The sequence below is a fragment of the Sminthopsis crassicaudata genome, chromosome 4, assembly GCF_048593235.1.
Source record: "Sminthopsis crassicaudata isolate SCR6 chromosome 4, ASM4859323v1, whole genome shotgun sequence".
NCBI classification, from domain to species: Eukaryota; Metazoa; Chordata; class Mammalia; order Dasyuromorphia; family Dasyuridae; genus Sminthopsis; species Sminthopsis crassicaudata.
Window position 1 is genome coordinate 449,285,169 of NC_133620.1, and position 23,249 is coordinate 449,308,417.

The window sequence follows — 23,249 nt, forward strand, 5'->3', positions numbered from 1 at the left end:
TTCACAATTTTAGTTTAATTATACGAAAGTTTCAGAAAGCACCTTTTCCTAATTCCTAAGCATAAGATGATTGTCCAAATCACTATACCTAGTGTTTTATATAAGTCACTTGACTGTTCTGTAATAAGCACAAATATACCTTGAAGGGACTCTTATTTTTAAACATTAAGGCCGCCTGAGTTACAGATAATTATTAGCTGAAGGGCTCAACCAGTTTACCTGATCGTACAATTCAGATATATAAAAAACCTCAACCCATTACATAATGCCAGCCATCTGGCTAATGGATTCTGTGGTTCAGCTTACCTAATCAGTGCTAGAAAACTCAAAATCTTTTTTTTTACAATTGTTGGTCAGTTGTTTGATCTTTAAAGAAAAATCAAACAATTCATTCAACAAAAATGTTATTGCATACCTATATTTGTGAAAGGCTCTAGAGTTTAGGCTATAGGGAGGAGGATAAAAAAAAAGTCAGAAAATCTTGGTTTTTATGAACAGAATTAAATTCCAACATAAACATGAAGGGCAAGAAAAGCTTTGAGCAAACTTTACATGACTTAGAATCCCTGAAATGTCCACGAAGATAAATATATAACTTAAGTGTACTATTTCAATTCCTAGACAGCCAAAGGAAAAATTATCATTTTTTTTGGTAGCACAAAACTAGAAGGGAAAAGAGCCTGTCACCATTAAATTTGCCCTATCAACATTGGTAATAGATTTATCTTCCTAAGTGACAAAATCCTCCCAGTGGCTGCCACTCCAGACCTCTGAAACATAATCTACCAACATTTACTGTCCACAGCTCAAGCCTTGCACATGTTTGCTCCTAAGTCCTCTGAGAGAACTCTCTCCCTTTTTCTGAGGCTCCTCTATACTTCATGATTTTACACTTGGTTCGAGTCTTGGCTGTTCCAACACCCCATTCCTGATTATTCTTTCCAATGAACTCTTAAATCTTCTATTCTTTACATGCCACTAAATTTAGTAGTCAGCACTCAATCAATAGGCCTTTATTAAGCACTTACTATGCTGACTATATGTATGCAGGACAGGCAAAAACATGGCCTCTGCTCTCACATACATTCTAATGGGGAAGACAATACACAAACAACTCTAACCATGCAAGATGTATGCAGTGTAAATGCAATCTTAGAGGGAAGATGCTGGGCGATGGCAGAAGCACATCCTTGAGGGGGTGGTCTTATAAAAGATGGGATTTGTGCAGTCTAGGAGGATGCCAGGAGGCAAAGCATTCTAGGCAAAGGAGAACAGTCATTATAAAAAGTCAGGAAGGCATTGTGACTGGACATCAGAATGTATAGTTTCCGTGCAAGAATATTGGAAGGGTCTATAAGGCTTAGGGTTTAAAAGGCTTGGCTTTTAATCCATCTTTTAATATATTTTCCCTTCAGTTAGACTGTTGGACTGGACTACATTGTGCAATGCCTAGTGTCACACAGTAGCAGGCACTCAAATATTTAATTCATTATGATGATACCTAACTAGAGATTAAATTCTTCACAGGCAGAGCTGCAATAAGGTTTTCTACAGAGTTAGCTTTTACATGGTACTTACTCAGCATGAAGCTGGCACTTCCTAAGCAGGTGCTGAATGATCCAAATCCAATTTCAGAGGACTGATAATACAAACTATGATGCAAACTACCCACCTCCTGCCAGAGATGTGAGCCACTCAGGGCAGAGTGAGTTCTTGTCTTTAGGACATGTTCAATGCAGAAATTTGTTTGGATTATTAATATTTGTTACAAGAATTTTGTTTTTCTTTTTTCTTTTCCAATGGAGGAAGAGGCAGGGAAAGAAAAGAGATTGTTTTGTTCATTGGAAGAAAAATCAGACATTTGCTAACAGAACTGAATGTACATAACAAGCTCAAGTATTTTGTATTGCAGTTATTTATAAGAAATAGGAAGGACTAGACAAGAGTTAATAGTTAAGTTGGCCAAGACCTGGCTTTAAGCCCCAACACAGAAGCAGCAGCTACGTTCTCTGAGGTTAATTTACAACTACCAGATGCCAACATTTATTAGTATAAGAAGTTTCTTCATATTATAAAATCAGAGGGCTGGTCAAGTAAAATTATTAATATGTATGTTTTAGTTCTCTACTAAACTGCAACTGTTAACAGGGAAAAAGCCTTAACTTTATACTTCCCCTCAAACTTAACCCTATATTTTGGATTCTGAAGGCACTTATGGGTTTCTGAATTAAACTGCTACATGAGATCTCAGTTCCTAACTTTTTCTCCCCCTTTCTCTCTTTCTTGTGTGAAGTTTATATTTTGAACTTGCAATTTTAACTAAAGTATAAGAGGAAATATGGCAAAAGTGCTGGGCACCAAACACAGCTCTGATCTGTATGTCTAGATGGAGTTTCATTATCCAGGAATTCCCTATATCAGTGTAAAACCACAGGTCCAGTGCCTCTTCTTATCCTACAACTTAGTTTTTAAAAATCCATTCTTCTGAAGGCAACTAGCTAGTACAATGGATAAAGCACCAGCCCTGAAGTCAGGAGGACCTAAGTTAAAATCTGCCCTCAAACATTTAACACTCCCTAGCTGTGTGACCCTGGGCAAGTCACTTAACTCTGATTGTCTAAGTACAAAAAAACAAAACAAAAACAAACAAACAAACTTCAATCTTCAATAGAAAAGGACACCTGAGTTTCAAGCCTCTCAGATACTCTACTTACCAATTTTCTTGTTACTTAAAATATTAAAGATCTGCTTTCTTGATATAAATAAATACACACTGTATCAGGCAAATACTATATCCCACTGTAGTATTTCAAATACCTAAAGTACTTAGTAAATTATTTTAGATTCGGTACACACAGGCATCTATACATCCAAAATGTGACAACTGTGAAAAGGTATTAATAATTTAAATTTTAAATTTGTTGTAAAATTCTGATTAATGGATATAATTAAGATTTTAAGAGCAATTTGACAATGGCTTGATGGAATTGGTTACTAAAAAAATTAACCAATGACAAGCCATAATTTAGTGTCATATACAATTGTTATGAGACAATTTAAGAATATCTTAACTTATAAATTTCCCTAACATATGAATGGCAATTTCAAATAAGGATCTATTCCTGTTGCCTGAATAGTTATCAAGAGATATAATTCTGGTATGTGATGCTAAAACTCTGAATGAGCACTCACACAGAAACAATGTTATCAATGGCAATTGGGGTCTGTATTACTAATACTGTAGTTCAGTTATGAGAGCTGGAAGAATTTTTATAGGCTACCTTAGGACAATACCAACCATTGATAACATTGTTTCTATAAGAAAATGATTTCTAAATTCCTAACTTAGAAAAAACTTCTTGAACAGAACCTGCTCATAAATTAGTGACTGGCTCAATTTGAAAACATCCCAAACATAGCAATTTTTTTAAAAAATAAGATTAGATTAAAAATCAATTTTTACTTTAAAAAAAATTCAATAGTTACAAAACTATTGCATTCCAAAGACAAATTTTAAAGTTTGAATAAACCAAAACTATTCTCACAGCAAATCACTGAAGATTATATCGATTGTTGTATTTAGAAAGTATATTTTAAAAAATAGGAAAACTGGTTGTGTACTCTCATTCACTGTTTCCTTATAAGACAAAAGCTCTAAAAAAGCAATGTTATGTTGAAGCCTGAAATCAGGGAGGCCTGGCTTTACCAGAGGCTTAGGATCAATTCCTGGCTGTGCCACCTGATATTACCTATACCATCTTGGGCAAGTCCTCTAACTTTTGTGGACTTCAGCTTCCTTATCTGAAAAAAAAGAAAGGATCTGGTCTAGATTTCTAAGATCCCTTTCCCAACTTTAATCGTGTGACCAATTATTTCCTTCAAAATTTGCATCTCATAGTTTTGCCCTATTGGGTATGCAAGTACTCAAAGGAATATAGGACAAGTTCTTGGTTTTTTCTCAGTTCTCTATTTTTATCATGTTTTCTTCATTTTTTTTTTTTTAAACTTGCCCCTGTGTTTTGTCAAAGGCAGACAATCTACTCATTCATTTCTGAGCCTCATTTTCAAAGGGGCAGAGACATAATTGTCATCATTCAAGTAATCAGAAAACAATCCATCTTCAAGCATTTATTCTGCATCAGTAAGCCAGGTTCTGTGCTAGTTACTGGGAACACAAACAAAAAGAATAAAACCCCCTTCCCTCAGAGAGTTTACGCAGTCAGGAAAGAAAGCTAAGCCCTGTTTTGTTTAAAAAAGGAGAACTGGGGGAATACCCTGGACAATCAGTCTTTACAAACTTTAAGGACTGTCTTGAAGAAAACCTGTCTTTATTTTTTTTTCCTCTACAAGAACTGGGAATTGGAAAGTTATATTTAAAAAGCTCAACACTGAGCAAATAGAGCAGCCCCAACCACAATGGAATGGGCCATCTTGTGCAGCCAGGAGCTCTGGAGTACTGGCCACAATAAAGTATTTCTAATGGGGCTAGGTACTCACTGGTCAGGGTGTTACAGAAGGGATCCCTGTATTAAGGTCTTTAATGGGATCTTATCACAGTTATCACCTTTTGCCTTATATTCTCTCATATATGCTCATAATTTACCTTACCTATGAGATTCTTGATCTCCTTTCATTTTCTCTACTTTTGATAGCATGTCATCAACTTTAAATGTTTTCCTGTAAGAAACAGAAATTAAGTTAATGCTTCTTAATTAAGAAAAATAAGATGTGAATATATTTTAATGGCCCTACAACAAAACAAGATGGAAATTTTTTTATTTTGACTCATCTATTACTTTAACAAGATTAAACAGGGCTGGCCAGGCATAACAACTGGTATGCCTTTTCTTCAAAAGAATGTATATAATAGTAAAACAAGCATATGGAAATAATCACTAATACTTGGGAACTATATGAAACCTTTCAATTTCTGCTAAAGTGATATTTAATGTAGATTTTGTAAAAAGCAAAACAAAACATCTATTCCACATGTTAAACAAAAGTACCTAGCAAAGATACAAATTCAACAAATTCTTATGGAACAGCAAAAACGAAAATTTAAGTCAGATTAAAAATAGGGTAACAGTTGTAAAACTGTTTTGAAGTCAATTTAATGTTCATGCCAAAAGAAATTTTAGGAATTTAGGAATTACTGACTTGTAAATCAATTTCATAAAAGGAGAAAAAAAAATCTTTTTAAACAAAGGTATAAAAAGGAAAGACTATGTTACTTAAATATAAAATCCACAATAATTAAAGCATTAACAAGTTTTTAAGAAAATCTCATGTAAATTTTACAGTGATATCAAATAGACTTCAAAATGTGAAATAAAAATCTAAAGCTATATATAATTTCATTTTTCAGAAACAATACTGTTAATTATTATATTCAAGACACACAATTCCTGACATTTAAGGGATTAACACATCTTTTCATAGTCTATCTGATATAAACTTTTATTGTCATGCTTGCTGTTTCAAAAAGTATCAGTAAAGAAATGTTAAGTGTACATTCCTTGTAGTTTCTTGAAAATGAAATCAGCAGGGACTAAGTGGAACAATTTTCCTTGCAGAGGCATAAGGCTATAATATGCCATTAGTAACCTAAAGAAAACTTTTTAAGTTTAGCAGTAATCTAATTTTAATACAAATGCAATATCAAATATTGTACACAACCACCAGTTCCATAAAAAGGAAAATACAGCAAAAATATTTTCAATTTCTTGATTAGGAACCTTCCTAGTAAAATATTTACATAAAAATCAAAATACTACACATCTTGCTAACAAGATTCTTCATATTCAAGTTGTGTTAGAATAGCCTAAACCAGACAATACCTTCTTAAACTATTAAGTCATTTTGTAGACTGTAATATACAAATTGGAAGATTTTTATAGGCTCATAGTGGGAACAAAAGATTTTATTTTAATATTCTTTAGCCTTTTAATTTTTATTCATCTCAATGGCTACACAGAATCCAGCAAAGCTACTCCAGTGTTTAAAGAAGGTCGTACACAACCTAAGAGGCCTGTTATGAATTCATTTTTCTTGACATTAACTTAATAAAAATATGCTTTCAATCAGATGCTAGGTGGTCCCTTGGCATACCAATTAAAGCTTTAAACAATAGCAGTGGCAACAAACTCTATAGTCCTCATGTGCCCTAGCACGGACAGGTTGTAGTTTAAATATGAAGCAGAACCAATTGGGGGGGGAGGGGGGCTGCTTCATCCCATACGTATTTTTCATGAAGAAAATGGTTATTTTTAATATATTAGTACTTATTATATTAGTCATAATTTACATGACCAATCACTTGCCTTACAATACTCATCTCCATAATAGCAAGACTTTTTCCTTTTCTTTATATTATATCTAGTGTCTTGAACAGCATAGTAACAACTTATTAAATATTTGCTGAAATTAATAATTATTTCCAAGGAAGTTATCAAGTTTCTGTGGAAACTTTAAAGACTAGGGCAGATAGCACTCTTCTGAAATGGTTAACATGAAATCCTGCCTGGTGGCAAAGGAGTAAATTAGTAACTCTTATAAAAGTCTATCCCCCTCCTTTCAATGCTATGAATCACAAGCCAAAGGAAGACAGAACTGGTACAAACAATGCCCTAAGAAAAATCAAATTTCCCTTCCATATTTATATTAGGTGTTTTTAGTCTCTAAAAGGTCTTCAAAAAGTAGGAAATAGTTTTGTTGTTGTTGTTGTTTTTAAATCTAATTTGCAGGAACTTCTTAGAAAATCCATAAGCAATTCAAAGTAAACTTAGTGAAATGACTGTAGAATGGATGGCTAAGTGTATATTATCAAACATTGCAGTTCTGTTTAAAAAAATATTTTAAGAAGTCAAACAAAGCAAAGTCAAAACCACCAAAGCTATTTTAAAAAGAGATGGCACAGAGGGGGCAGAACTCAGATGGACAAAGAAAATATGTGGGCATTTTGTTATTCATTTTTAGTTATACTTTTGTTTATAATCTGCTAATGTTAAAAATTAACCTAGAAAAGAAACCCACTGATTATAGTATTTTAGAAACAAAAAAGAAAGCATCTGCTTTTATAATTTTACTGCAAACAGGTAAGAGATAGAAACTGAGGCTGTAATTAATGATGAGCAAATTTCCTCTACCAATGCAGGTAGGTTATCATCTTTGCAACTATCATTTTCAGGGAATTGCCTAAAATAGTCTGGCCTGTAAATGGAAAATGTTTAACAAAATAAATAAAAATACAATATAACATAACATTAATTTGTAATATAAATATACTGTATATATATATGCATATATATATATATATATATATATATATATATATATATATATATATATATATATACATATATAAATACTGTAAATATACAGTACCGTTTCCATTTGAGTTTAACAGGAGTAGTCTAGACCACCTGCCATGAATTACAATTATTGCATTATGTATGAAATGGTACTTCCAAAACAGGTCTTCAAGCTCAAAGGCCAACTCTTTACTACCCCATGACTACCCTCAAACATAACAGTCTGTATTAAAATAACCAAATAATAAATGCTCGTTGAATGAAGGATTTAAGTTATCCTTCAATCATCTTAGAAAGCTGCATATTTATTTCAATAACGTGATCACCACTGGCTCAGAAAGTAGCAACAAAAATACTATTCTGAACAATAGTAATGTATACATGCTCAAAAAACTCAAATCCTATCCTACGGAAGAGGACAACATTCATACACTCATTGGAATCTATAAATCAGGATATATTGAAAAATCTGTCTCAGTGTTTTAGTTACATTTTACATGTATGGTAACAGCCTCAATAATTTTTTTTTTGGGGGGGGAGGAGGAATTGGATTGGGAGTCTAAGGGTCAAATAATAATTGTCTGAGACTAAATTTTAATTCAGGTCCTTCTAACTCCAGAGCAAGTACTCAAATTTACTGTATGTACCATCTAGCTGACAGGCCCCCACCTCTACCCCCCCTAGGCCCTTCCCACCCCCGCCTTCCTTATAATTCACATTAATAATTCTCAGATAATAAAAGAGCAAAAGACAAGAATTAAGTTAATTAAAAATAAAACCCTAAACTCTTTACTATGCTATCCAATACTGCAAACTATTTTCACATATTGGTAAAATATAATCAATCCTACTCTTGAGAATAAGTAACACAATAAAAATTTATAACAATTAAGGGATGAAGTAATTCGGAATTTATTTGATTTTTTTTGGTGGATCAATTCTTAAAGACATAAATCTTATCCTTTACTGGTTTTATACTGAATATTTCGGACACTCTTTTGTGGTCGGTAATGAAAACATGGTAAAACAAGCTAATGAAAACAAAATAGGTTTTAATAATGATTTAAGTTGTGGCAGACTAAACTGAGTAGGAATTGATTAAGTCATTTATTTTGACCTAGAATAATCTTTCATTACCACTCAATTAAAAAACATATTTTAAATATCCACTTTGTATTTCAAGGTAAATACAAAATTTATATGAAACATGGTTCCTGGCCTCATGGAACTTAATAAAGTTAAAAGTTAATAAAAAACTGAATAGTAACTTTATAGAACCTCTCTGGGTCTCAATTTTCTTAAATATAAAAATGGGGGAGGAAGGCATTTGCACCAGATAGCCTGAGGCCACTTTCTTAATGCTCTCTAAGGTCCACGCATGAAGAATTTATTGTCTAGGGATACCAAAGGCTTCCAAAGAGATGGCATCTCTGGGAGGCTGTCAAGCACAGGTTGGAAATCAACTGGCAAAGTTAAGAGAGGGTAAAGAAACTGGAAACAACCAAGGCAGGACAGACCAGACCACATATTAGAAAACTGAAGGTAATTTTGTTTGGCTAATGTACAAAATTTGTGCAAAGAAAATGTATGAAAATAAAGCTGGAAAAATAAGGTTCTGCTATACTGCCAAGTACTTTCAATGCCAGACTAAAGATTTTGTGTTTTACTTGACAAGCAACAGTAGTCACTGAATGATTTTGAGTAAAGAAAAAACAAGATCAGACACATCTTTACTACGTATTCTCAGTAAGAACTTGGGAAACTTGAAGTTTTTGCCTGAAATAGGCTGTCAAATAATATAATTGAGTACCAAAAAATTTAATCTCTCACAAATATCAACTAGGTCTCAGTGAAAAAAAAAAATGAATTCCCATAACTGCTGAAAGTTCTAAAACAATTTTCACTAAAACATTAATTTAAATAACTAAAATTAAGTTTTGTTTTTATTTAAAATATTAAAAAATTTAAAGATCTAATCCCAAAACTGAATATTTAATATTATTTTCCAGTTCAAATATCTTATTTAATAACAACATGCCATAATTCTGAAGACAATGAAACCTAACTACATTTATTAAAAAAAAAAACCTGGCTTATTTTATGTTTTTAAGCATATTTGCCCATGATAAGGGGCACTAAATTTACTTGGCATATATGAGGCATGAAATAATAGATGATCTACCCAGACATTCATACTCTAAAAGTGATGACTTAAATCTTTCATTGTTCAGTAAGCCAAGTATTGGAGTAGGCAATTAATAATTACTTTGTTGTGTTCATATGCCCAAGACCATTCTACTGAGTACTGTAAATTCTGAAATTATAAAGTTTGGATATAACTACTTGCCCAAGATAAGAATTTATGCCAGGTCAGAATGAAATAAAGCCAATTTTATTCATTTTCCTACCAGCATGCTTCTCTGGGAAAAGCTAATTTGCTACAATACTTTACAAAAATAGATGACAGCACCTAAAAATATTTCATGACACATTTATCCAGTCACCCTCCCCCCACTTCAGTTTTCACAATGAAATTGTTTTTTAAGTTCAAATGCTTAGTTTTAAATAAGATTCATAAAATGTACCTTTTGACGTTTGTTCTGGAGTTTCGGTGAGACATGTAAGTAAGAGTTCTGTGCAAAAATATTGGCTATAAAAAAGTTTAAAAAATTGTTAAAATTAAATATAGATTAAGTACTAAGTAAAGATATTGATTAGTATTATCAAACACTTACCGCTATGAGATTTCGAGTACGAAGAAATCTATAGATCTGTGTTGGTTCTGTATAACAGAAGAAAAGATTCACATATCAAAACTGTCATCATGATTAAAAAATGATTATTTATCATGGAAATTCTATATAATATACCAAAATCTAAATTATATCTTAATGTTAAACAAAAATCAGACTTGTCTCCAATAATATCTTACTACAATGAACATAAAAGACCTGTTGGCTAACTATGTAACATTGGTTAAAAACACTGAAGAAATTGTGCTTTCTGTAAAATAAGCATTTGATCCAAATGACTCTCAATCTAAACATGAGTTTTTAGTTTACTCTAAACACCAATAAAGGTTACTGTTTTTAGCACTATGTCTATTAAGTCAATGTTTACTAAATAAATCTTTAAATCCTGCCGGTCAGCCTTATACAAATACTAACAATGAAACTTACTCAATATTTAAAATATCTATTTTTAAGGAAACCCCTTATAAAACTAGAAAAACTCCAATTCTTAGTTCATATACTTTTAGTTTCTAATTTTTAAAAAGATCCTTAATATTAATATATTGTTCTGCAAGTTTTTTCTATCACAAAAATATATGACTTTTTTGGGACAACTGACATTTATTTTACTACAAGTCCCTTAAGATTAGATATGTACCAATATATCATATTGCTAGACAAGAGGAAAAAATTCCAATTATTCTCCTTCCATCCTAGATTTTCTCCAAAGTTGGACAAAGTTATAATCACAATATAATTAAAGTTCACATAAATTGTACATGGATTACAACAGAAATGTTCAGTTGTGTCTGACTCTGACCCCGGTTGGGGTTTTTTTGAGAAAGATATTGGACTAGTTTGCCATTTCCTTCTCCAGCTCATTTTTACAGATGAGGAAATGGAGGAAAACAACTTTAAGTATCTCGCTCAGGGTCACACAGCTGGTAAGTAAGTATCAGAAGCTGGATTTGAACTTAGGTCTTTCTAATTGCAGTCCATTTCACCTCCTGGCTACTCATAAATAAGTTATGTTTTGTGCAATCAGACCTACTTGCAATTAACATGGGATTACCCGTTAGAGAGCAACATCTCAAAATTCAACAGTAAACTCGGGGACAACTTGCTTTTCAGAGATACTCCACAAAAAGAAAAATATGAAAATTATTTTAATGTTTTCTTCGTAGTACTAATACTTCAGATTAAACTAATAAGTGGAAGGGATAAATTAGAAAAGGTACAAACACGTATTTATGTTTGTACTCCCAGCATGCTTAATATCACAGTGCTTTAAAAGAGCTCATTATTTTCAATTATCAAGGCTCACCTGGCTTTGAAAGCAAATTAAACAGAAGTGAGCATTGTTCTTGCCAAGGGTAACATTTGACTAAAAACTCTGATTTTTGAAATAAGCCCCAATTCAAATATCCACAGAAGAGTGGAGAACCAGTATTCAATAAGGCAATTTTCTCTTTCCAAGAACAGCTCACACCCTGAACTTCAGATGCAGCATAAAACTTAAAGACCAATATAGCAGAGATGCTAACTTATCTACATTTTTCTAAATAATAGTCCCCTCTAACTACAGGATATGCAAAGGGTGGAGTAAAAACTAGACAACTCCACCACAGAACAATTCAGATTATTTACAATGCTGATGTTATAGGTTTTATTCTAATCATTGGAGAGGGATTTCCCTAGAGAAAATAAGCATCCCTAAAAAAAACATTAAAAGCTGAAAATGGGCCAAGCAAACATCTTAAGAGGTTGTTACGTTAATACAAGGCAGAGTAAGCTAAATTATAGGCAATTTACTCACACGCCCGAGTTGTGTATCTATAAAAATCACAAGTATTTGAAAAAGAATTGAAGACTAATGTGTGGAAACGCCAGGGAGGACCAGCAGCAGCACTGCCTCCACCACCCAAGGAGCAAACACATCAACCTTGCCACAATCTGTGCTGATTTCTTTCTTTCAAACTTTAGTCTTTTTTGTGCCCTGGAACCCACAGCTGCAGTATTTGGGACTCTCGAACATGAGTAATTCCAGTCAAGCTGTAACAGGGTGCGGGCTGTCCCGTCGCGGGGCCGGGCTCCCTCGTGCAGGGGGAAGAACCTGCCCCTCATTCAGCACACGAAGGGGGGGGTGCCGGATCCCCACAAGTTCTCCTTACTTTGGGAATAAGGGAGGGGGGCGCCTTAGCCTGGAGAAAGGCAAAGTCCCTTGTTCTAGAGGTAAGGGGTCCCTGGGTGTACATTAAAGAGGGGAAGGGAGGGAGTTAGTGTAGCGGGAAGGTGTGGGGAGGGAGCTTAACGAACAGGGTTCAAGAAGCCTCTTCAGAGAAAGGAGGGGAGTCATTTAATGCAGGGGAGCAGACCGACGGTTTGAGGTCTCTTAAGGGTCCCTTATTCTGGGGGGTTTCCTAGGGTAAAGGGAAGAGGTCATTTTCTCAGAAGGGGAATCCCTCCGGGGAGGGGTTCCAAGGGGGTTTCTCAGTGGGATGTAGTCCCTTGGTGTAGGGGGTCCATACCAGGAGGAGGGGAGTCTCTGAGTTTGAGGACACGGAATAGGGATCAGTCCCTGATGGAGGGGTACAGGCGATTGAAATCCCTCAGTACGAGAGGAGTCCTGAATGTAATAAGGGGCACCGGGGAAGGAGGCCCTGAATGGAGGGGTCCGGGGAGGGAAGGGGTCCCTACTCCGCCCCCCCCAACCCCTGCGCACTCACTCTCGAAGGCCTGGAGGAAAAGCTCGTGGTCAGCCTGGACCTGCTCCATTTTCGGCTTCTTCACGGGGAGCACGGCGGCTCCCGCCGCCGCCGCCACGGCCGCGGAGGAGGCCGAGGAGGCCGAGTAGCCGCCCCCGCAGCCGCCGCCGCCACCGGCCTTGCCGCCCGAGGCCGTGGCCGCCACGGCCGCCGAAGCCCCGAAGCCGTGGCCGTGGCTGTGGCCCCCGCCGCCGCCGGAGCCGGCCGAGCCCGCGCTGGGCCCCGAGCCGCCCCCTCCCCCACCACCACCGCCGTGCTTCTGAGGCGCCATGGCCGAGGACGCTGCTCCCGCCGCCGCCGCCGCCGCGGGCCCCCCGCCGCCAGCTCCCCGCCGGGAGGGCGGGCCGCGGGGACGGGGACGGGGACGGGGAAGCGCCGGCCCCAGCGACTGTCCGCCCGCCGCCCGCGCACGGGGGCAGGAAGGATTGAGAGGGAAGAGGAGGAGAGGGAAGGGAAGGGAGGACAGGAGGAAGGAGAGGACAGGAGGGAAGGAAGGAAGGAAGGAGGGAGGACGGCGGGGGGGAGGGAGGGAAGGAAAAAAAAAAAAATCAGCGCCCGCTCCGGCGAGCCCTACTCCGCTCCGGAGGCCCGCGCACCCGAGCCCGAGCCCGGCCTCGCACCGCCCCCCTCCGCCCGCAGCGCCGATTGGCCGCCGGGCGCGCGCGCCGCCCGCCTGCCCGCGCCCGTTGGCCCGCCGCGGCCTCGGCGCCTGTCACGCGGACGCGGGGGCCCTCGGAGGTGGGGGAAGCAGCAGCAGAAGAGGAAGGGGAGGGGTTGGTTGGCCGGTGCGCGCGGCCGCTCGCGGGCCCGACCGCCTCTTTGAACTGAATTCGCGGGAAAATGAGGGGTCAGAGCGGCCTTCCCTCCCGGCCGCGGTGCATTGTGGGAGGAGACCCCAGCGCGAGCCGCGAGCCGCGAGTCGCTAGCTCCGGACCGGCCCCTCTCTCTCTCTCTCTTCCCTCCCCCCGCCAGCCGGTCCGAGGCTGAGTCTGCGCTGATCTGAGCCTGCGCACTGCCGAGGGGCGGGGCGGCCAATGCCGGGACTTAGGTTCCCTCACCTTAGGTCCTAGCCCCCTGCCCCGAGCTTTGACAGCAGGGGGAGGGGCGCAGTTGGGTCGAAGGCGATGGCTGGGATGAGGAAGGGGAGCTGACAGGAGCCGGGCTGGCCAGCCCGGTGGTCCTAGCCAAGGTCCTTGGACCCTTCTGCCACAACTCCCTTGGGCCCTCCTTGTTGGGGCGCAGGGAAGGGAAGAGCCAGAGCTCCCTGGTTTCTGGCCCTCGCTGGCCTGGGAGCCTTGTCCCGATGAGCCCGTCCGAGCTTCACTTGCCGCCTTCGTCCAGTATGGGAGTTGGGCCAGGCGAGGGGCAGTGGTCTGGGGTGCATGAACTTGATGTTTACCCAATTCTGTTAGCCTCCACTCCTCCGGCTTCCCTCTAGCCCCACGTATTTATAGCTAGTCATCACTCTGGGGAGGGGTCTATAGGTTTGGAGCCTGCCGTCCATCTCTCTCCCTCCTCCGCCCAGCACCGGAGGACTGCCAGCTGCCAATCTGAGAGGCCGGAGTCCTCAGGGAATCCCCCTTGCGTAGATGGGGTCCCCTTCTCTATTCTCAGCCCCCACAGCCTTCTGCTCCCCGACGTGCGCTAGGATAACTAAGGGAGTGGGGAGGGAGCCAGCGAGGCAGTCCCCTCCCCGCCATTCCCCCGAGCACCCCAGCTATATGCAAATTGCAAGTCAGGTGTGGTAGGTCTCCAGGAATTTTGCTTTTCTTTGTAGTCCCAGCTCTTAGCATTTAGTACACAGTAAGTGCTAAATAAATGGTGACTGGTCAATGTTTTTAATTGAAAGGAGTCAGGATCGTCTTAATTCTCGCCTAACCCTTTTAACCCCGAGGCCCAAAGAAAGGAAATGACTTGCTCCACAAGGATTTCTCAGCTGCAGAATTCAGATCTTCCGACTCCGTGTTCTCTGCTTGTTTGAATGATCCGCTCTCTAAACTTTGAACTAGAAAGAGACTGGTTCAAGCCTCTGGTGATAGAGATGAGGGAACTGAAGCCCTAATTGGAGAAGAGTTTTCCCAAGGTCACAGAAATGGTCACAAACAGAGCCGACGTATGAAGCCTGAGTCTTCAGACTCCACGCGCTGGCTGCTTTTTGTTTCATCACTGTCCCTTGCTCCGGACTCGTAGACATAAAGGAATGGACTTTTAAGGGTAGTCACTAGGATTTGAGTTAGAGAGTCTATAGTATATAATGTATAGGTCCCTCTTTTACTTTTCCAGCAAAAGGAAAAGGTAGACAGCCAATCTTTTTGGCACGTTTTAAGATACAGTTCTGCCCAGAAGCTGAGGGTGGGATGTCAGGGCGATTTCAAAGGGGCCCTTCCTGTTCAATTATTACATAATAGTAATTTAGGTAAGAGCCAATTACCTGATTCATTTCACTATCAGAAACTTGACCCTTAAACCATTGTTTTGAAAGTCCTGGCCAAGAGACAAACCTAGTAATGCTTCCAGTGATTGCAGAGGAGGTGTAAATTACAGTGGTGGGTGATTTTCACAGCCTGACAAAAGAACTTTTGACTGTCCTTACAAAATCATTACTTCCTCCAAAAAGCAAGTTCTCCTTGTGAATGATGTTCAACGTTATTTTCTTAGGAACATACCTATTGCATGAAATGAGATATACATGTACTGATTTACAAGCGCATTCCCAGGGTTTTGTCAAAGCCCGACTCAGAATGAATGATCTAACATTAAGCATTCCCTCCTCAAGCAAGTCTTTGGAACGCCTACCCCCAGTGATGTTTTTTTTTTGTTTTTTTAACTTTGAATTCCTCAAGAATTTCTGTATATGTACGCTGTGGCCATCCTGCTACTTACATATTTATTACCTCAGAAGCCTTGTCTAATTGTTTCACTCCAGTTAAATTATGTTCCAATCATAACTGGCAGGAGGACTCTGTTTTTCCTTTTTGTATCACTGGCCATTGTAGGTATGCAGTAGGCATTAAATAACTGTGAACTAAAACAATGAAATAGTACAATCAGAATAGAGTCATCCAAATTGTGAGTATATATTAGAGGGTTTTTGGCTAAAAGATTAAAAAAAAAATTCAAGGTATCTTGCATCTTTATTGCATTTTATTGTTGTTGAATTGCTTAGCCAACAAGCACCCAAAAGGAAGAATTCTAAAGTACCAAAAATTAGAGATGAAATAATACATTCAAATGACATGAACTGTTTGTATATTTTTGAAAAGCTTGATTTCTACTAGAAAATTTCAAGATGTAGAAACATTTTCTTTGCTTTGCTGCCTGAAATTATATTGTTTGTCTTCTTAAAAGTAATCCAATTTTGGAATGAAAAGTTGCTAGGGTTAAAGACTGTTCTTGATAAAAATTACCTGGTTACCCTTCTATTTTTATTTTATTTTATGGTGAATTGTCTGTCACCCTAAAACCAAGAATTTTGATGAAAAAATAAGGCAAAGAATGCTAAATTGAATGAAACAAAGTCTTCCTTTTAGAAAATTTTAAAATTGTATTTCAGATAAGGTCCCAAAAGATAAATAATTCACTAAATTATCTTTGGAACCTAATTTCACTGTATGGGGGGAAAGGTCCAAATGAAAGGTGAGTTATGTTCATAATCTGTGGGAAATTATAGAATAGATTCAATAGTCCTGTTTGTAAGAAAGAACCAAAAATTTGTAGATCCTTAGAAAAAATTCCTTTTTCTGCTAAAAGAAAAATAAAGTCAGAGAAATCATATACTATGCAATGTATATTACTAGACTTTTATAATGCCACATAATTTAGTATGTGTGTTTTCAGAGTTAACTAGATATAATAATGTCATGATACTTGGAGGAATTAAGGACTCCTGGGAAATGTAGTTACTTGACACCAATTACCTGAAGACAAAAGGCACCTGAGCTAATCTAGAAATATGTAAACTTGAATTTTGATTCGACTTGCACCTGGAGTCTCTGATATTAAGTGCAATCTATACCTATTGGGCAGATTTTTAATTAATCTTAAATAGCATTGATGGAGAAAATCAAGGCTCTGGAACTGGAGAAAAGTGAGATTTACTAAACTGTAGTCACACAACAGAATTTCATACAATTCACACAACAGAATTTCATACCATCAAAAAATAGGACTCTGGTAAAGAAGAAGGATAAAAGTTACATAGAAAATTCTGGTCTTGCTTATTCCTCCTTTAGTTGGTTATGAATTTTGTTGTTTTGAAAATGTAGGTATTCCTCATGTAAACTTGACCACTTATCAAAAACATATTTTAATACATTTACTTAAAAAAGAAAAAAAAATTGCTAGAATTCCAGCAAATAAATGAATCATGTCAAAATAAACAATAACATTACTGTCAAAACCATATGTTCTACTTCTGGAGCCAGGATTCTGATTTTAAAACTACAATACTAGACTTCAATGAAAACTTTGCAGATGACATAATTACCAACTTGGTACCATTATTAGAAAAACAACTTGAAACAAATGCTTCATTTTAGAATTTTTGCAACAAATATTAGAACTGCAACTTTCATTTCTCATAATGTATAAATTACTTTAATGATTTACTTAGTGTCCTATAAGCTAAGTCAATAATGAATGGAATTCACTACAGAGCTAAAAAATACCTTTAAAATCCTCTAGTTTGTAATCCTTCCCATTCTTCCCCCATCCTCAGTGTTGTGCAAATGATGAAAATGAAGATGAGCAAAATTCAATAGTCATTTAATAAAAGGCAAAATTTCTCATCCTAGTTCAGTGCCCTTTCCAATAGATTGGATAGGTAGATAGATAAATAGAGAGATATAGATATATGGACAGTTAGTTATACATATATCTATATATAACATCTACATATATACTTATAAATATATATACATATTTATATTGTAGAACTCTCATATTTCATGAAAAAAGAATATATAAATGTGTATATATAGTCATTTTGTCAATCCCATTTAGAATCACTTATGCTCAATATTTTATTATTTAGAGTTGGTTCCTGGGGGAAACTTGCTATCAACATTTTTGAAAATGTATCTATTTTTCATATTTGTGGTTCTTCATTTTTCATCTAAAATTATTAAAGTTGGAAAAGAAAATTTAGAAATCACCTAAACTACAACCCCTAAAATACAGATGAAAATATTGAGGCCCAGAGAAGCAAAATCACTCAGTACGCTTTTTCCCCACTAAATTGTTTTTCTTTTCTTTTAAACACTGACCCTTGTGACAACTTATTAATGACATAATTCTCAGTAAGGGGGCCACAAAACTATGAATTATTTTAAGAGGTCCATAAACTTAGATTCATACCAAATATTGCCCTGTTGATTTTTAGGTTCCACAAAATATGCAGCATGAAAATATGCTTCCTATAGACTAATAAACAGAACTCTTCTGTAGATTGTCTCAAAATATGTGTATAACTACATTAGATATATGTAGTTTTGTAATTAATAAAATGGGAATTTACTTAAAAGTGTTATTGAACTCATAGTAGCTTTTGTCATCTTGCATTTTCTCGAGTAGTACAGCTTTTCTCTTTGATGGTTCATGAATGGTTTATGTCAAAATGGAATTTTTGTTCTTAAAAAGTTTGTTTGGAATTGCCCACAGTAAGGGCTGTAACATTCTTAACTTGCCTAGGTGTGTTGTGACTGAAAACTATTTGTGTGATTTAATAATAGTTTGAGAAATATTGCCTCCACCTTTTCTAGAATTCTGTATAAGAGGCACCCTAGAAGGCAACTCTAAAATCAATGAAGTTACGTTTTTGATAGAGCAACTGCAGGCTTGTTTATTGCTTAGGATAGTTTAGTGTGTCCTATTTAGTGTATCCTATACATGCCTAGGGAAAGTTCTTTAAGAACATTAAAAAAAAAATCCACAAACAAAAAAACAATTGTAGAGCTCTATTTTCCAATCATATAGACACTGAAATGAAAAAGAGAGAGGGGGGGGGGGTACAGAACAATTTTCTCCATTTTAAAATAAATGAAGTGTTTACCACTTAACAGCCTAGGTCAAATTAGTCCACAGGACCAAACTAAAATGTTTCATTCACTCTTTTTCTGGGGGTAATTGTGTTCAGAAATTCCTCCAGGAAATAACACCTTCTAGCCACATTTCTTTTCTTTTCTTTTTTTTTTTTTAATTCATTTTTCCAAATTATCCCCTCCCTCCTTCCACTCCCTCCCCCCATGACAGGTAATCCCATACATTTTACATGTGTTACAATATAACCCAGATACAATATATGTGTGTAAATACCATTTTCTTGTTGCACATTAAGTATTAGATTCCGAAGGTATAAGTAACCTGGGTAGATAGACAGTAGTGCTAACAGTTTACATTCACTTCCCAGTGTTCCTTCTCTGGGTGTAGTTATTTCTGTCCATCATTGATCAACTGGAAGTGAGTTGGTTTTTCTTTATGTTGAAGATTTCCACTTCCATCAGAATACATCCTCATACAGTATTGTTGTTGAAGTGTCTAGTGATCTTCTGGTTCTGCTCATTTCACTCAGCAACAGTTGATTTAAGTCTCTCCAAGCCTCTCTGTATTCCTCCTGCTGGTCATTTCTTACAGAGCAATAATATTCCATAACCTTCATATACCATAATTTACCCAACCATTCTCCAATTGATGGACATCCATTCAACTTCCAGTTTCTAGCTACAACAAAAAGAGCTGCCATAAACATTTTGGCACATACAGGTCCCTTTCCGCTCTTTAGTATCTCTTTGGGATATAATCCCAATAACAGCAATTCTAGCCACATTTCTAACCATCCATTTTCTCTCAAGTTCCAACTTGCTAAAAATTAAACAAACAAACAAACAAACACTAGACTGGGAATCTGGAGACCTGGGTTCTATTCCCAGTTTTTTTGTTTTTTTTTTTAATGTTTCAGCAATATGATTTTAAGCAAATCCCTCAAATTCTGTGCCTTAGTGTCATTGCCTATAGAATGAACTGTTTGGACTAGACCATTTCTAAGGTCCCCTTTAGTTCTAACATTCTATGAATTTCTGAAAATAATATAATATGCTATTTTACATGCCAAAGTCAGGCTCTACTTAAGCTATTACTGCCATATAACATGCTTATTGCTTATACAAAGTTGCTTACATTTTTGGTCTCCAAATGAATAAAAGTTGGGAAATCAGATAATTTTCCAAACATTCTCTCACTTTCAGTGAACCTGTCCCAATGCTAACCAAAAAAGTTAACATTTATGCTATTGTTAATATTACTACTATGCTATATTATAGAAGTCTTTTATTTTCCAGGTATTTTCCCTAGAATCAAAGCACTCCTTTGCCTATAAAGTGTCAAAAATCTAGTGATGTATCCTTATTCTCTCCTTCTCCTTTACTACTCTCTACAGAATCCTTCTTTTTTGTTATGACAATAATATTATTAGTTATACTATTATGTAATTGTATTGTAAAATTATGCTATAATATTAATTTGTATTATAATTATCTTAACGATGGGAAATTGCAACTGATTATAGTTTATTTTATGTTAAGTGCCACCATAATCAGTTCAATTGCCTGACATTATTTCATTGTTGTTTTTTCTTAAAGTTTATTTTTTTCAATCACCAAAAACTACCTTCTTTTCCTCCCACTTCCCTCCTCCAATTCAGACAAAAAGAAAAACAAGTCCCCTTTTATAAATATATATATATATATATATATATATTTTACACACACACACACACACACACACACACACACACACACACACACACATATATATTTATAGTCAAGAAAAAAAAGTTTCCACATTAACTATGTCACAAAAATATGTGTCTTATTCTATAATCTGAGTCTTTCACTTCTTTGTTGGGAGATGGGTAGCATGTTTTATCATGAATCCTCTGGAAACATGGGTGCTCATTATGCTGATTAGAGTTTATAAGTCTTTCAAAATTGTATTTACAATATTGTCATTGTATAAAATCATTTTCCAGGTTCTGCTCACTTCACTATGTATCTAGGCATACAAGTCATCCCAGGTTTTTGTGAAACTATCCCCTTAATAATTTCTTATAGCATAATAGTATTCCATTACATTTATATACCATAATTTTTTGAACCATTCCCCAATTGTTAGGTATGCCCTCAGTTTCTGATTCTTTGCCTCCACAGAAAGGGCTATAAATATTTTTGTACATCCTTACTTAGGGTTTGTTTTGCTTAGATCTATTCCCTTAATCTACCCTCCCTCTAATTACCTTTTTTTCCTTTCTTCCCTTCTCCTCTGATTTCTCTATTGAATGAAGTGTATTTCTGTACCCAATTTTAGATATACATTCTTCTCTCCTTTGATTATTTCAAATGACTCTGAGGTACCTAGATTCCATTTCAAGGTTGTGAATGTCTACTCTAAGTGTGCTGATGCTTTGGGCAATATCACTCTAAAAACAGTTAGCAACATCAACATCATTGAGACAGAGCTAGAATAGGGCTAAGATAAGCAAGAAGTTATGACAGGGACCAAGGCAACAACTTATTACAGATGGAGTTGAGTAAAAAGGGGAAAAGGAGCTAAAAGCGCAAAATCAATTCTTCCGTGGAATCTCAGGTAGATCAAAGCATAATAGAGGGATAATAGAGAAACAGTCCTGATTCAAGGCAGCATTATTCATATCAGAGACAGGCAGATTGAAGTGAGATGCTAAAGGGGGCATGCAGAGGCAAGGATCAAAGTACAGACAGGTGAGATTCCTTTCCTGGAAGAGGTAAATAGCTTGAGGCTGTGTAATCTAAAAGCAGGTATTGAAGTTCCAGCAGAGAGAGTTTTCAAAGGCAATAATGTAAGAGATGCTGAAGGTTAGACAGTAACTCTTTAAATGACACATTGGCAAGTACCATTCTCCACTGGGTAAGTGGTCAAAGGATATGATTAGTTTTTTTTTTAATGATAAACACCTTTTATTTATCAATATTTTACTCCATAAAATATACATGTGTTTAAAAAGAAACATGTTGTTGGGCTTTGGGGGCTTTTTGGTTTTCAGTTTTGGTTAATCAACAACCATTAATCATAACCTTTAGAAATTGCAAGTAATGTGTCTATTGCTGTTTAACTTTGGCAAGTTAAGATGTGTTGTTGAGAGACAACTTGTCTCAAGTAACTTATGATTCTGGACTTCTATTCTGCATTGCTTTGAAATGGTTTTGTTTCAACTCCTCTCTTCTTAATTCCTTGTAGCTTTGAAAACAATTCTGTGAGTAACCATGTGAGGCATCAAGTCATGAGATCCCTTCAGGTTTTCACTGTTCTACTCACCCAGCATTATGTTATAGCTTAACATTATTTGGGCATTTCATTGTTCCTTTGGAAAGCATTCCTCTGGCATTTTTCTTCATTTCAATCTATCATTCCTGCCTATTCCCCTGTCAGCCTAGTTCTAGGATATGACTAATTTTCAAACAAATGGCAAACATCTAAGGGAAAAAGTGAAGAGGGCGGGGAAAATTAGAACATAAGGTTTTGCAAGGGTAAATGTTGAAAAATTATCCTTGCATATGTTTTGAAAATTAAAAAGCTTCAATTAAAAAAAAAAAAAAAAGAATGGCAAAACATCAATAGCTATTTGATTTGTGTAAAGAAGTTGGACTGGGGGGGAGGGAAAGTTAGGTGGTACAGTGGATAGAGGACCAGCCCTGAAATCAGGAGGACCTGAATTCAAATCTAACCTCAGACACTTAACACTGCCTAGCTTTGTGACCATGGGCAAGTCACTTAGCCTCAATTGCCTCAGCAAAAAAAAAAAAAAAAAAAAAAAAGGACTGGGGGAATGACTGATCAGACTCAAGAACTCCTCTGTAAATTTGATGAGAGTATATCATATTGGCAGTTGGACAAAGATTCTTCATGAGAAACACAGAACTCTTTTTTTTAAAGTTTGTTATTGTTTAATATTGATAGATAGACAGATATAAATGTACATACTCTCTTTAAAGGTAATGGAATTAATTCCTAAGTACTAAATGATATTTAAAGTTTCCTTCTTGCCGCAACAGCAGGAATTCTTAAACTAGTGTTTGTAAATTGATTTATTAAAGTATTTTGGTAATGATGTCAGTATGATTGGTTTTCTTTGCAATTCTATATTTTTATTTTATGCATTTGAAATATTATTATGAGAATAAGTCCATGGGTTTCAACAAACTTCCAAAAAAGATTCGTGAAACAAAAAAATTTTAAAGAAGTTCTACTTTAGAAAGGCACATATTATCTGATATTTTATTTTATTACCTAACTATGCCATTAAAACTTTATACATTTATGTACATATATGCATACATATATATTTATGTAGTTCATTTCTCCGTGAGTAAAAATCTTTATGGAAATGCACACTTTTACTTTCTTCTGATCTA

General features: G+C 36.6%; 1 protein-coding gene and 1 pseudogene across 1 annotated transcript in view; both read right to left on the reverse strand.

Moving 5' to 3' along the window:
* SUZ12 (SUZ12 polycomb repressive complex 2 subunit) overlaps positions 1-13,142 on the reverse strand; it is a 34,071-nt gene extending 20,929 nt beyond the window's left edge. Inside the window, exons 1-4 of the mRNA XM_074263632.1 lie at positions 12,769-13,142; positions 10,046-10,092; positions 9,896-9,960; positions 4,609-4,677 (exon numbers count right to left, since the gene is read on the reverse strand). Coding sequence (XP_074119733.1) covers positions 4,609-4,677; positions 9,896-9,960; positions 10,046-10,092; positions 12,769-13,078 — 491 coding nt within the window. The 5' untranslated portion in view covers positions 13,079-13,142. The remainder of the gene's footprint in view (positions 1-4,608; positions 4,678-9,895; positions 9,961-10,045; positions 10,093-12,768) is intronic.
* Positions 13,143-13,873: 731 nt separating this feature from the next.
* Positions 13,874-23,249, reverse strand: part of LOC141540951 (obg-like ATPase 1) — a 45,908-nt pseudogene continuing 36,532 nt past the window's right edge.